The sequence below is a fragment of the Pelodiscus sinensis genome, chromosome 3 (genome assembly GCF_052426305.1).
Source record: "Pelodiscus sinensis isolate ZL-2025 chromosome 3, ASM5242630v1, whole genome shotgun sequence".
In the NCBI taxonomy this organism is placed as follows: Eukaryota; Metazoa; Chordata; order Testudines; family Trionychidae; genus Pelodiscus; species Pelodiscus sinensis.
This window is the reverse complement of record NC_143054.1, coordinates 169,194,043-169,206,112: the sequence shown is the minus strand read 5'-3', so window position 1 is coordinate 169,206,112 and position 12,070 is coordinate 169,194,043. Positions and strand designations below refer to the sequence as shown.

General features: G+C 43.6%; 1 protein-coding gene across 1 annotated transcript in view; it reads left to right on the top strand.

Moving 5' to 3' along the window:
- ABCG8 (ATP binding cassette subfamily G member 8) overlaps positions 1 to 12,070 on the top strand; it is a 36,307-nt gene that overhangs the window by 5,013 nt on the left and 19,224 nt on the right. The window contains exons 3-5 of the mRNA XM_025178998.3: positions 4,809 to 4,965; positions 8,553 to 8,791; positions 9,207 to 9,339. Of these exons, the coding sequence (XP_025034783.3) occupies positions 4,809 to 4,965; positions 8,553 to 8,791; positions 9,207 to 9,339 (529 nt within the window). The remainder of the gene's footprint in view (positions 1 to 4,808; positions 4,966 to 8,552; positions 8,792 to 9,206; positions 9,340 to 12,070) is intronic.

Below are 12,070 nucleotides of genomic sequence, written 5' to 3'. Positions count from 1 at the left end.
CAAAAAATTCCTACATCAATTTTAAACTGGGAATATCAAATGAAAACACTTAACAATATTGAGAATGGCCCTCAAGGAGTCCATAGGGTAAACAGAGATTATTGTGCCCTATGTTGAGTGTCACCCTTGTATACTTTTACTCGTGACAGGTGCACCCAAACTGGAATTCCAGTGACCCGGGCCACTGAAGGAGTTACCAAGAGAACTATGTGAGGTCCAGTCCAGGCTGGTTCAAAGGTTCGTTTTCTATAGGCTTTCACCAGCACCTGATCACCGGGCTGCACCTCACACATGTCCTCTTCGCCGGCCTTTGGGTCTGGTTCAGTTCAGGGATCCTGTGAGACACACTGAGATAACAATTTGCAATATTCAGCAAGCTGGTCACCCATGACATACAACTCCCCCGCTCCAATGCACAGATTTCCTGGAGTCCTCATCGCCCGCCCTGTCAGCATTTCAAAAGGAGATAAGGAATGTGGATTAGTAGGACTGGATCTCACAGACATGAGAACCACCGGTAAATTGGTGACCCAGTCTTTCCCTGTAGCAGAAAACATCTGTTTGGTTAGTTTGTTTTTAATAGTTCGCTTAGCTCTTTCTACTAATCCCGAACTCTGGGGATGGTAGGGACAGTGGAATTTCTGTTTGATCCCCAGTGCCATGTATACCGTTTTCATCACCTTTCCTGTAAAGTGGGTACTTTGGTCACTATCAATGAAGCATGGAAATCCCCATCGGGGAATTATTTCAGTCATCAGTATTTTAGCTACATCAGACGCAGTGGCCTTGGCCACTGGGAAAGCTTCTACCCACTTAGTAAAGTGATCCATGATCACCAGAACATATTCTTTCCCTCTGCACCTTGGCAGGGGTCCAAAGAAATCTATTTGTAACTGTGTGAAGGGCTGTGTTGGTCTTGGCTGATGTCGCATTCTCACTTTCACTGTGGGAGCAGAATTACATTGAGCATGTTACACACCTCCTCACATAATCATGCACATTTGCATTAAGCTTAGGATGCCACCAGGTGTCCGACATCCGGTGGATCACCCTCCGTGCTCCATCATGTCCCAACATGTGATATATTTGTATCATAGTTCACATCAGCACATTTGGTAACACTAATGTGTTTCCTGGGCCTCTCCAAGTGTTATCATCACACAGTTTGCCCTCATTATCCATCCATAACCACTTCTCTTTCCTTGGTGCTGCATGTTGGATGTCCTGTAATTCAAAAAATTTTGGGGTTTTTATGAGAAGCTGTGATGTAGCAATCAATTACGTCTTTTTACCTTCCACTGCTGCTCGCTCAGCTAGTTTGTCTGCCCTTCGGTTCCCCTTACTATGAGGGTCTGTTCCTTTTGTGTGGGCCCTCACTTTTATCACGGCTAGTTCGGTAGGTTTCTGCATGGCTGCATGAAGTTTCTCATCTATTCCCCCATTTTGTATTGGGGATCCTGTACTCGTCAGGAATCCCCGATTTACCCACAAGTTAATGTAATCATGTACAACCCCAAACACATATCTAGAATCAGTACATATGTTTACAGCATGACCTTTCGCAGCTTCACATGCTGCAACTAATGCCTGTAGTTCTGCTATTTGTGCAGATGCCCCGGGTAAACTGCCGTGCCACCAGCTGTCCATCTTGAGTACAAACGGCCCATCCTGTGTGTCGCTTGCCATCCACATAGAAGGAAGAACCATCCACGTATAGGCAAGGGGCACCAGGTATTTCAGTTTCTTTTACCAATGGAAGGTCCATGGGCTCTTCCTCAAGGCAACAATGATGTGGGTGTCCCTCATCTGGGGTAGGCATGAGGGTGGCAGGGTTTAATGATGATGCTCTTTGCAGATGTACCGAAGGCATTAGCAAGCTCGTTTCCCATCGAGTCCATCTTGCCACATGGACTGCTGAAGATTTCTTCCCTCATAAAATAGCATGGACAGCGTGAGGTACAACAATATTTACATCCTGCGCACCAATAAGTGGTGTGGCCTGATTTAGGGCCATAGAAGCTCCTTCCACTGCCTGGATGCATGGTGGCATTGCTTGAGCGACAGCATCTAGTTTAGAAGAATAGTATGCTATTGGGCCCTGTTTGTCCCCATATTTTTGCGTTAACACTGCTGCCATATGTCCCTCACTGACATGCGTGTACAATGTAAAAGGCATTAATGGATTAGGAAGTCCCAACCCTGGGGCAGTACTTAGCCTTTGTTTCAATGTGGTAAATGCCTGTTCACGGTCAAGTGTCCATTTAATTGCCTCATGTGGTCCACCAGCACCCTTCAGGAGATTGTTAAGGGGCTGGACAATCCTTGAATAATTGGGGATTTGAGTTCAGCAGAAATTGAATAGCCCCAACACTTTCCTAACTCCCCTGACCGTAGTTGGTCATCGGCATGCATTAATAGCCTCAGTGCGGTCAACAGTTAAACGCTTGTACCCTTTGGATGTTAGGTACCCCAGATATGATACTTCCTCCTTTGCAATCTGAGCCTTTCTAGCATTACATTTTACCCTACTTTCACTTCTAAGTCTTTCATGTGCATTTGGCGATCTGGTGAGGAGATAAGAAGATCATCAACATACTGTACAACACAAGAAGCCATGTCTGGCAGCTTTGCCAGCACATCAGCTAATTCTCTATTAAACAAAATAAGTGAGTTATGAAAACCCTGGCTTTGGCGAGTAAAAGTATATTGCTTCCCTTTAACAGTAAATGCAAACAAAAATTGACTGTCAGGGTGCACAGGACATTTTGCTTTTACCATGGTGAAAACATCAAAAGCATGTAAGCCTCCCACTACCATCCACTCCTGCACCTTTTCCCAGAAGGATAGGTTTGGGTTATTAAGCTGCAAAGATGGCAATTCCGCAAGTCAGATGGACTCATAAGAGTGTGCTCTAGGCGACTAACAGTAGCAAGGTCCCCTTCCCCTTGATTAGGATTAGGGACAGTGTGCACTTTCACTGGAGCCATAAAACCAGACTGATATCCCCACATTCCACATGTAGGGTCCAAAGGTGCTGAAGGACAAGATCTCTTTTCCTGCAAGGCTGTTTATTTATAGTTTTTTGCTTCTGCTTGCAGTTTTTCTACCTCTGCTTCTGACTCTCCCACCCTTCCTTTTAGCATATCACACTTTCTAACCAGCTGTTCATAATTAACAATTAAACACATACCAGCCATTTTGTCCTTCTCTTTACTGTCTTTTAACCCCATACACCAATAAGCACATAATATGGATGTTTAGTTGGGTAATCATCATGTGTTGGATATCCTTGTTTCAATGCTTTGTCATACTGAGACAGGGCAGATCTTATACCCAGCAACCTCACATCTACACTGAGGACATCATCTTCCTCTGATAAATATTGTGGTTTATGCACAAAATCAGTGTTGCTCACCTGATGGGGGGGTGGTCATCCTTCTTTCTTTCAGTCATACAGCCAAAATATCTCAACAAGAAAACTAATAACCTTATTGCTACAATAGTTATAAAAGCACTAATTAAACACTCTTCATATTGTGGATCACTATATCCCTCATCTTTCCCTTTTTTTGACCTAAATATCCTCCAATCTCAAAATCTTTAAATACAATTATGTTTACAAACTAATAACAATTTGCAATTAGGAGATCTGGGCCAGCCAACACATTAACTAGAGGTACTTATGGCTATACCTGCCCCTACACTAACTGTTGGTCCTTATGGCCTCTTTGATTTCCCACTTCAACAACACTTAGTCAGAGGAACTTACAGCTTAACCCACCCCCACACTAAATACAGAGTCTTAAGACTGCAACCAAAATGTTTCAAAACTTTAACAAACCCCTTAAATTCCCCAACACCCAGATTCACTTACTACAAAAGGTATGAGAGTCACCAGTCAGGTCAGGGACACACAACCAAATGAAAAATGAACAAAATCACCCTCTAATTTGATTGTAGGTCTTGATCCTGAAGGATATTTCTCACCCTGCTCGCTGTGCAAAGAAACTGTTGGGATTTTGTGGTTCCTGGAGAGTCGGGTGCTGGGCAGAATCAAGGGTCTTCAATACTTTAATTCAATTCAACAAGACTTTATTCAATGTGCACAAAGGGAGAGCCCCTGGTACTAAAATCAGCCAGAGCCCCTCGAGCAAGGAGCCCTTCCCCTTGCTGTTTTATAGCACATGGCAGTTACATAACAGGTTACATAACAAGTTATAGAACACAAACTTCTAAACCAATCATATTCAACCTTTCCATAGATGGCTTTGTTTGTCACGTGCTTGTACTTCTCCACTCCACATGTTGAGTTTGCCCCCCTCCTCTTGGCCTTTTCGAGACTGTTCCTAGGGTGGTGAGCCACAGCATGCTTCTTTATGCATATCTACTTTCAAACCACATTTTGTTTAAAATGAACACATGCATACCCTTCACTATGTAGCTGCAGCAGACCTCACAAATTACGCCCATTGATTTAACAAGGAGAAATTCAGCTTGCAAAGCCTTAATGCTTTGCGTGTAATTATTGATAAGTGGCAAGACAGTATTTGCTTTTCCAAACAAACACAGTATCTTTTATTTTAGGCAGCTATTTGATCATCAAAAATTATTAAGAAAGAATATATGGAATCAGTGTATGGCTAGCAAATGGAATTAAATAAATATACTTTTGAGAATTTGCACCAGTTTGGTTGCAGCTATTTTCCTGTATTTTTAGCTTTGTAATGATTTCACTTGCCAAGTACTTATTGCTACAGTATTGACTTTCTGAATGCAAGACCTTTTTATTTTTTATTTATTTAAATTAGGTTAACATGGCATCTCAGATTCCCTGGTACGAGAACTTAGCAGAACTAAAAATGCCTTGGATGTGGAATAGAGGCCCAGAATGCCATGTGTCAGCAATCCAGAATCTGAATTTTAAAGTTCAAAGTGGCCAGATGCTCGCTATCATAGGAAGCTCTGGTAGGACTGAAAGCTTTACTGCATTGACCAAGCCTTTATAAATACATGTGCAATAGAAGACAACAGTACTATTCAAGTTCTTGAATGCCAAAGGGTATATAACCATTCAACAGAGAAACAGTCCCTAGAAACATGTTATACAGCTCTGCAGCATGCACATAATAATATAAGGTGTGAGCACAATTGACCATCGATAGAATACAGATTTTGTTGAGAAAATAATTTTTGTTGTGCTTTGTTCATTTGCTTTGCACAGTTTCTTAAAACATGGCTTTTCATCATTTGATTTTATGGGCCAGATTTTCTGGATCTGTCTGCAATCCCTGCCCTGGATTGGGCTTTGTAATGGCTGACATCTCCAAAAGTAGGTGATCAATAGTTCTGACCAGAATACGTAGCTATCCTGATCTCAGCCATCAGCAGGAGTGTGAAGTGGCAGTATTCTGGCCTTATGTCCACACCCTAGCTTACCAGTGGCATTCCCTCCATAGCTCATCTGCTTCCTGGGGTTGTTTGGGTCTGAGGTTTGCTTCAAACAAAATTGCACCTTAGGAATCCACTCTGATAAAAGAGCTTTGGTTGGAATAATATTCTATTGTGCAATATACTCGTTAAGGATTTTACAGTCAGCAAAACTCCCATTCAACTAACAGGTCTTAAACATTTTTTTAAATGGTTTATTAAACACTTTACCAAATACTTCAGTGAAGTTGATCAAAATTGCTCAGGGCTTTGATTTTATGGATGGCAATCACAATGTTAGTGACAAATGGATTGATATATGGTTTGCAAATGCATGTATTTCCTTTTTTTTAAAATCTACATAAAAAACACTCAGATTATCAAGCAGGGAATTAATGTTCTAAAATTAAGATCAGCAATACAGGTAATAATATATAATAAATAATAATAATTAGAATAAGGGGACTGTATGCAATTTTAGAAACTACATCACACAATATGAGTGAACATGACATTTGCTACTACTTATTTCCAAATATCATTTTGCTTCCATTATTTCAGTCTTGCTCCCCTTATGTGTGAGCCTGTATTGCATTGTTTAAAAAGACCATATTTATTAATGTTCACAGTTCATTCCACAAAGCATGTATATAGTACAAATGTAGGCCAAGTCCCACAATCATATTTAGTAGCGTGGACCCTGTGTCCATGCAGACCACGGTGAGCCAATTCATACCTTTGTTATGGAGAGGAAGGAATTGGGTTGTGAAGATTTTAGGCATCTCGAGAGCTCAATTAGTGCCATTTCTTTTCAGGCAGCAGTCTTGCTGGTAGACCTCTAGGCCAAAGACTCTCAAACTTTCAAGCCTACTGTACCTCTTTCCGGAGTCTGATTTTTCTTGTGTAACCCCAAGTTTAATCTCACTTAAAAACTACTTCCTTATAAAATCAAACATAAAAATACAGAAGTGTCACAACACACTATTACTGAAACATTGCTTACTTGCTCATTCTTTTCCATACAATTATAAAATTAATCAAATGAAATATAAATACTGTACTTTTGTGTCAGTGTATATAGTATTTAGAGCAGTATAAATAGGATATTGTCTGTATGAAACTTTAGTTTGTACTGATTTTGCTAGTATTTTTTTATGTAGCCTGTTGTAAAATTAGGCAGATATCTATATGAGTTGAAATAACCATCTCTCCCTGTCTCAGAAGACTTCTGTTTACCTCAGGGGATACTGTTCCCTCTAATCTTTTCCATCCATGTGTGGATTTTTTCCCATCAATGTGCAGAATATGTTTTTATGTGCGCTGAGGCATGTGCGAATGTGCACCACCAGTAGAAACAAAAAAAACTAGCGGTGGGTGCTCTACTAATCAGCTGGGCAGCATTTGAGTCTTTTCAAAGTGGCTGCACAAGTACACTGCTTATAAGGAACAGTGCTCAGGAATGTACGCTCTAGCCTAAAATCTTACATTATATCTTCTAAGTACAGTAAACTCCCGATAATACGGCACCTTTAGGACCCAAGGGGTGCCGGATTATCAGATATGCTGGACTATCGGAAGGGGGGGCTATGAGGGGTCTGGGGTGGGGGGGATGCCACCCCAGACCCCTCATAATCCCCCCTTCTGATAGTCCGGCTCTGCCCCAGGCGTCCCCGATTCCGCTGCTGCTGGTCAGTTTCAGCAGCGGCAGAATCCAGCACGCCTGGGGCAGAGCAGCTGGGGTGCTGCCGGGTTGGTCCAGTAGCGCCACCCTTCGGCGCTGCGAGACCAACCTGGCAGCACCCCAGCTGCTCCTGGGGACGCCTGGGACAGAGCAGCTGGGGTGCTGCCGGGTTGGCCCCACAGTGCCGAGGGGCGGGCGCTACGGTACCAACCCAGCAGCACCCCAGCTGCTCTGCCCCAGGCTTCCCCAAGTCAGCCACTGCTGAAACTGATCAGCGGCTGACTCCAGGAAGCCCAGGGCAGAGCTGCTTCCTGGAGTCAGCCACTGATCAGTTTCAGCAGCAGCTGACTTGGGGACGCCTGGAGCAGAGGAGCTGGAGTGCTTCCAGGTTGGTCCCGCAGCTCGCAGGGGCAGCACTACAGGACCAACTCGGCAGCACCCCAGCTGCTCTGCCCCTGGCTTCCCCGATTCAGCTGCTGGTCAGTTTCAGCAGCGGCTGAATGAGGGAAGCCGGGCACAGAGCAGCTCCAATTGTCCGGCAGCCAGAGCACTTCCGGGTTCCTGATGGTGCCGGACCATCAGGAGTTCCGGAGCACTGGATTTTTACTCTATGTCCTAAATCTTTGGCTCAAAACAGCCAAACCTGAGGACTGCTAATTATTGATACCTACTACACTTCCTAAGAACTCTGCATCTTAGATCCTCCAATTAGTTTCAAATGCTCATTTCCTGTTTCAGAAAATGTTTGAAACACTGATTAAATGTACTTGTTTTAAAAATACGGAGCCAAATTCTGCCTGGCTGGTTTGCATAAGAATATGCCTCAAGACTTACATTCCTACTTGGTTTGTCTGTCTGATCTCTCTTTCTCCCCATATCTCATACCATGCTCATCATGTTGATAAGGGCAGCCAGGAGAAGCATCAGGTAGAAACTCTCTGCTCCAATTCTCACTCTGCCTGCAGGCAATACCTCTGCAAATGTAGTCCAGGGGGAGCACTCTGGGTTAATGGGATAGAGGCCATAAACTTCATCCTTATGTAACCCACACACATACTGATGTGCTGTAGTGTCCCATGTAATGCCACTTAGAGAGAGAAAGAAGGAGCTTGCTCTACAGCCTTAGTTGAGAGACAGCTGGCTTTTTAACTCATGCAGAGTAGAGGCTCATGCTTTAAGCTCCAGAGTCCCAAATTCCATTCTGCCTGTTGCTGTTACCCCTATAACACACAAACACTCTTCTTAACAAGCTATTCTGTTCTCCTTCTAGGATTCTGAAATAAGCTACAGATAAAGCTTGCGGGGGGGGGGGGGGGGGGGAGAGTGAATATAAAGGTACATCAATGTGGGAAAAACTTTTGCCTCATTTTTGTGACCAAATAGACAAGCTCTAGAATTTGATCCAATAAGATTTTTTTAACTATTTAAATTATGATTTTTCTAGCCTGTGAAAAAACATCCTTACTTGATGTGATAACCTGTCGAGATCATGGTGGAAAAATTAAGTCTGGCCAAATCATAATCAATGGAAAGCGCAGTACTCACCAGCTTGTTAAGAACTGCATTGCACATGTGCAGCAAGATGATCGACTACTACCCAACCTGACCGTCAAGGAAACATTATTATTTGTTGCAAAACTGCGTCTCCCGAAGACATTTTCAGACTCACAAAGGGAAAAAAGGGTAATTAAACTGCTAGAAAATAATAAAGTTGTCAAAATTGTATTTGATATAATTATCCAACCACATTTGGGGTAAGAACTCTTAATGTGAACTTGGCATATGTTATGTACATTGTAAAGTCAAACTTGATTTGTCTATATTTGCTTATAAATAGTTTTGTTTGTTTGTTTTTGCTTCTAGATAATAGGCTGCAATTGTTCCAAAGCAATTTAGGGAAAACTCTAGGGGAGCTAAAATGAGAAATTAATTGCTTAACTTTTAGAAAATGTTACCTTTGAAAAAGTTGTTTTATTTCAAACTGGCTATTGATCACAGTAATATTTGAACAATGATTAAAACCAAACATAATTTTGGACATGCACTGTGAATTGTAGTTAATGATAAAACCACTAACCCTTTATCATGGAACCTCCAGGTGGAAAATGTTATATCAGAATTGCGGTTACGACAGTGTGCAGACACAAGAGTAGGGAATGAATACATCCGAGGTGTGTCGGGGGGAGAAAGACGAAGAGTAAGCATTGGAGTGCAGCTGCTATGGAACCCTGGTGAGCATAAAGTCATTCATCTTAATTAAACCACCAAACCAGAAGAGCATGGGGGGAGTAACTTTAGCAAGGGAAATATTTTTCCAGTGGCTACAGCAATTTGCCTATTTACATTTCAAATATAAGCAGGGATGATTATTTACTTGGACAGCATGAGCTTTATTATGCAATTTATTGACCTGACATGCTCCCATCAACCTAAGAATTTCTGTTAACTTCAGTGGAATCAGAATCAGACCTTGTAATTACTTTTTCAGTTTTATGTACCCAGTCTTTCAAAATCCTATGCATGCTAATCCTGTTGACTTCAGTTGGACTAGTTGTGAGAGGTTAACTATGTCAGTAACCATCTGTAATATCAGGGGACTAGATGGCAATCTCAGTGCCTGTGGCTAACTAGGATTTGTCAGATTATAAATTACTACTGGGGTGAGCTCCTTGCAGTGGGAACTGCAAGGCAGAGAAAACTCAGACGGGCTCAGTTGTTTTTACTGCTGTGTTGTCTCACTTTCCAATATGGTGGTAATAAAACCTAATCCATGTCCACAGTGTAATCTGCAGATGTACATTTGCCTTCTTTGGGAAACATGGAACTGAAAATTGCCTGGGTAGATAAGACTATTTTTCCTCAAAAATTACAGGAAAGGCAAAACTCTTTTTTCAATAAGTGCTACTCAGGAAAAGAGGTATGGATTGATGCAAAACATGTTGGCTACGTCTACACTGGCCCCTTTTCCGGAAGGGGCATGTAAATTTCAGCAGTCGTCGTAGGGAAATCCGCGGGGGATTTAAATATCCCCCGCGGCATTTAAATAAAAATGTCCGCCGCTTTTTTCCGGCTTTTAAAAAAGCCGGAAAAGAGCGTCTACACTGGCCCCGATCCTCCGGAAAAAGTGCCCTTTTCCGGAGGCTCTTATTCCTACTTTGAAAAGGGCACTTTTTCCGGAGGATCGGGGCCAGTGTAGATGCTCTTTTCCGGCTTTTTTAAAAGCCGGAAAAAAGCGGCGGACATTTTTATTTAAATGCCGCGGGGGATATTTAAATCCCCCGCAGATTTCCCTACGACGACTGGTGAAATTTACATGCCCCTTCCGGAAAAGGGGCCAGTGTAGACGTAGCCCTCGGCTGTGTCTACATTGGCATCCCTTTCCGGAAAAGGGATGCTAATGAGACATTTCGCAATTGCAAATCCGTGGGGGATTTAAATATCCTCCGCGGTATTTGCATTTACATGGCTGCCGCTTTTTTCCGGCTTGGGGATAAGCCGGAGAAAAGCGCCAGTCTAGACGTGATTCTCCGGAAAATAAGCCCTTTTCCGGAGGATTTCTGATTCCTACATGAAAGTAGGAAATTCCTACTTGAAAGTAGGAATAAGAAATCCTCCAGAAAAGGGCTTATTTTCTGGAGAATCATGTCTAGACTGGCGCTTTTCTCCGGCTTATCCCCAAGCCGGAAAAAAGCGGCAGCCATGTAAATGCAAATGCCGCGGAGGATATTTAAATCCCCCGCAGATTTGCAATTGCGATATGTCTCATTAGCATCCCTTTTCTGGAAAGGGATGCCAATGTAGACACAGCCATTCTGTTTCCAGGGAAAGACAGATACATTACATGCATTTCTTTTTTTCCTTTTTGGCACTTCAAACTCTATATACTCACAGTAAGCTCTTCAAGGCAGAAACCATAGTCTAGATCCTCAGAGGGATTTAGATGAGAGCTTAGAGATGAAAGTAAGACTGTGAGCCCCAGTGCAACACACTGGTAAGAGCCGGCTGGAGTATTCGGCTTCAGGCGGAGGGGTGGCACGCTTCCAGACAGCTCCCAGGACTCCTGCAGGCTGCCATGCCAAAGAGCAGGCAGGTGAAAGGGCGTGGCTGGGGGGATGGCCCACATTTGTCTGGGAGTGTCCCTGCCCTCCCAAGGTGCCATTGGGGAGAGTGGGGACGGAGGCCTGAAGCCCAGCAGTTCCTTCCAATGTTGCCCTTTGCTTGCTGTTCCCAATCCATCACTGTCAGGCAGCAAGAGGAATGTGCACAGCATCCCTGCCTTTCTCTCCCTCCTGCCTGATGTGGGGAGGGGGTAGAGGAGTGAGCCACCCTTGCTGTGCACTCCCCTTTTTGTCCCTGGCAGTGGTGGAAAGGGAAGACCAAGCAACAAGCGGTGTTGATAGGAATCGGGAGGGGCTTTAGCCCCGCCCCAGTACTCTTGCTCCCCCATTCTTCCCTATACATACCAATCCCTTGCCCTGAGCCCCCCCCCCACGCCTTCAGCCCCCTGTCCTGATGCCTGCACCTCCCACACCCCAATCCTCTGCCCTGTGCCCCTCCCCACACCTCCAACACTGATTTGTGCACCTCCACACATCCCCAGTACCCTACCCGGCCTCCTGCATACCCCACCCTGAGTCACCCCACATCCACGCACCTCACAATCCCTTGTCCTGAGCCCTCTGCATTCCGCCCCACACTTGAATTTCTTACAGGTACTGTCATATTGCACATCACCAACTCTCTGCCCCGAGCCTCCTCCTGGGAGCAGGTTAATATAATAGTACCTGTAAAAAAATTAACTTATTCTCACCCCCTGTGGTAGCTACGTACCTAAATACCTTTTAGGATCCAGGCCCATGACTTTGTGTGTGCCTACACTGACCTTGATACTAATTGGGGTCTCTCAGTGCTGTAGTAAAAAATAGTAAATAATACTAAGTCTCAAAATGTTTGATATTATCT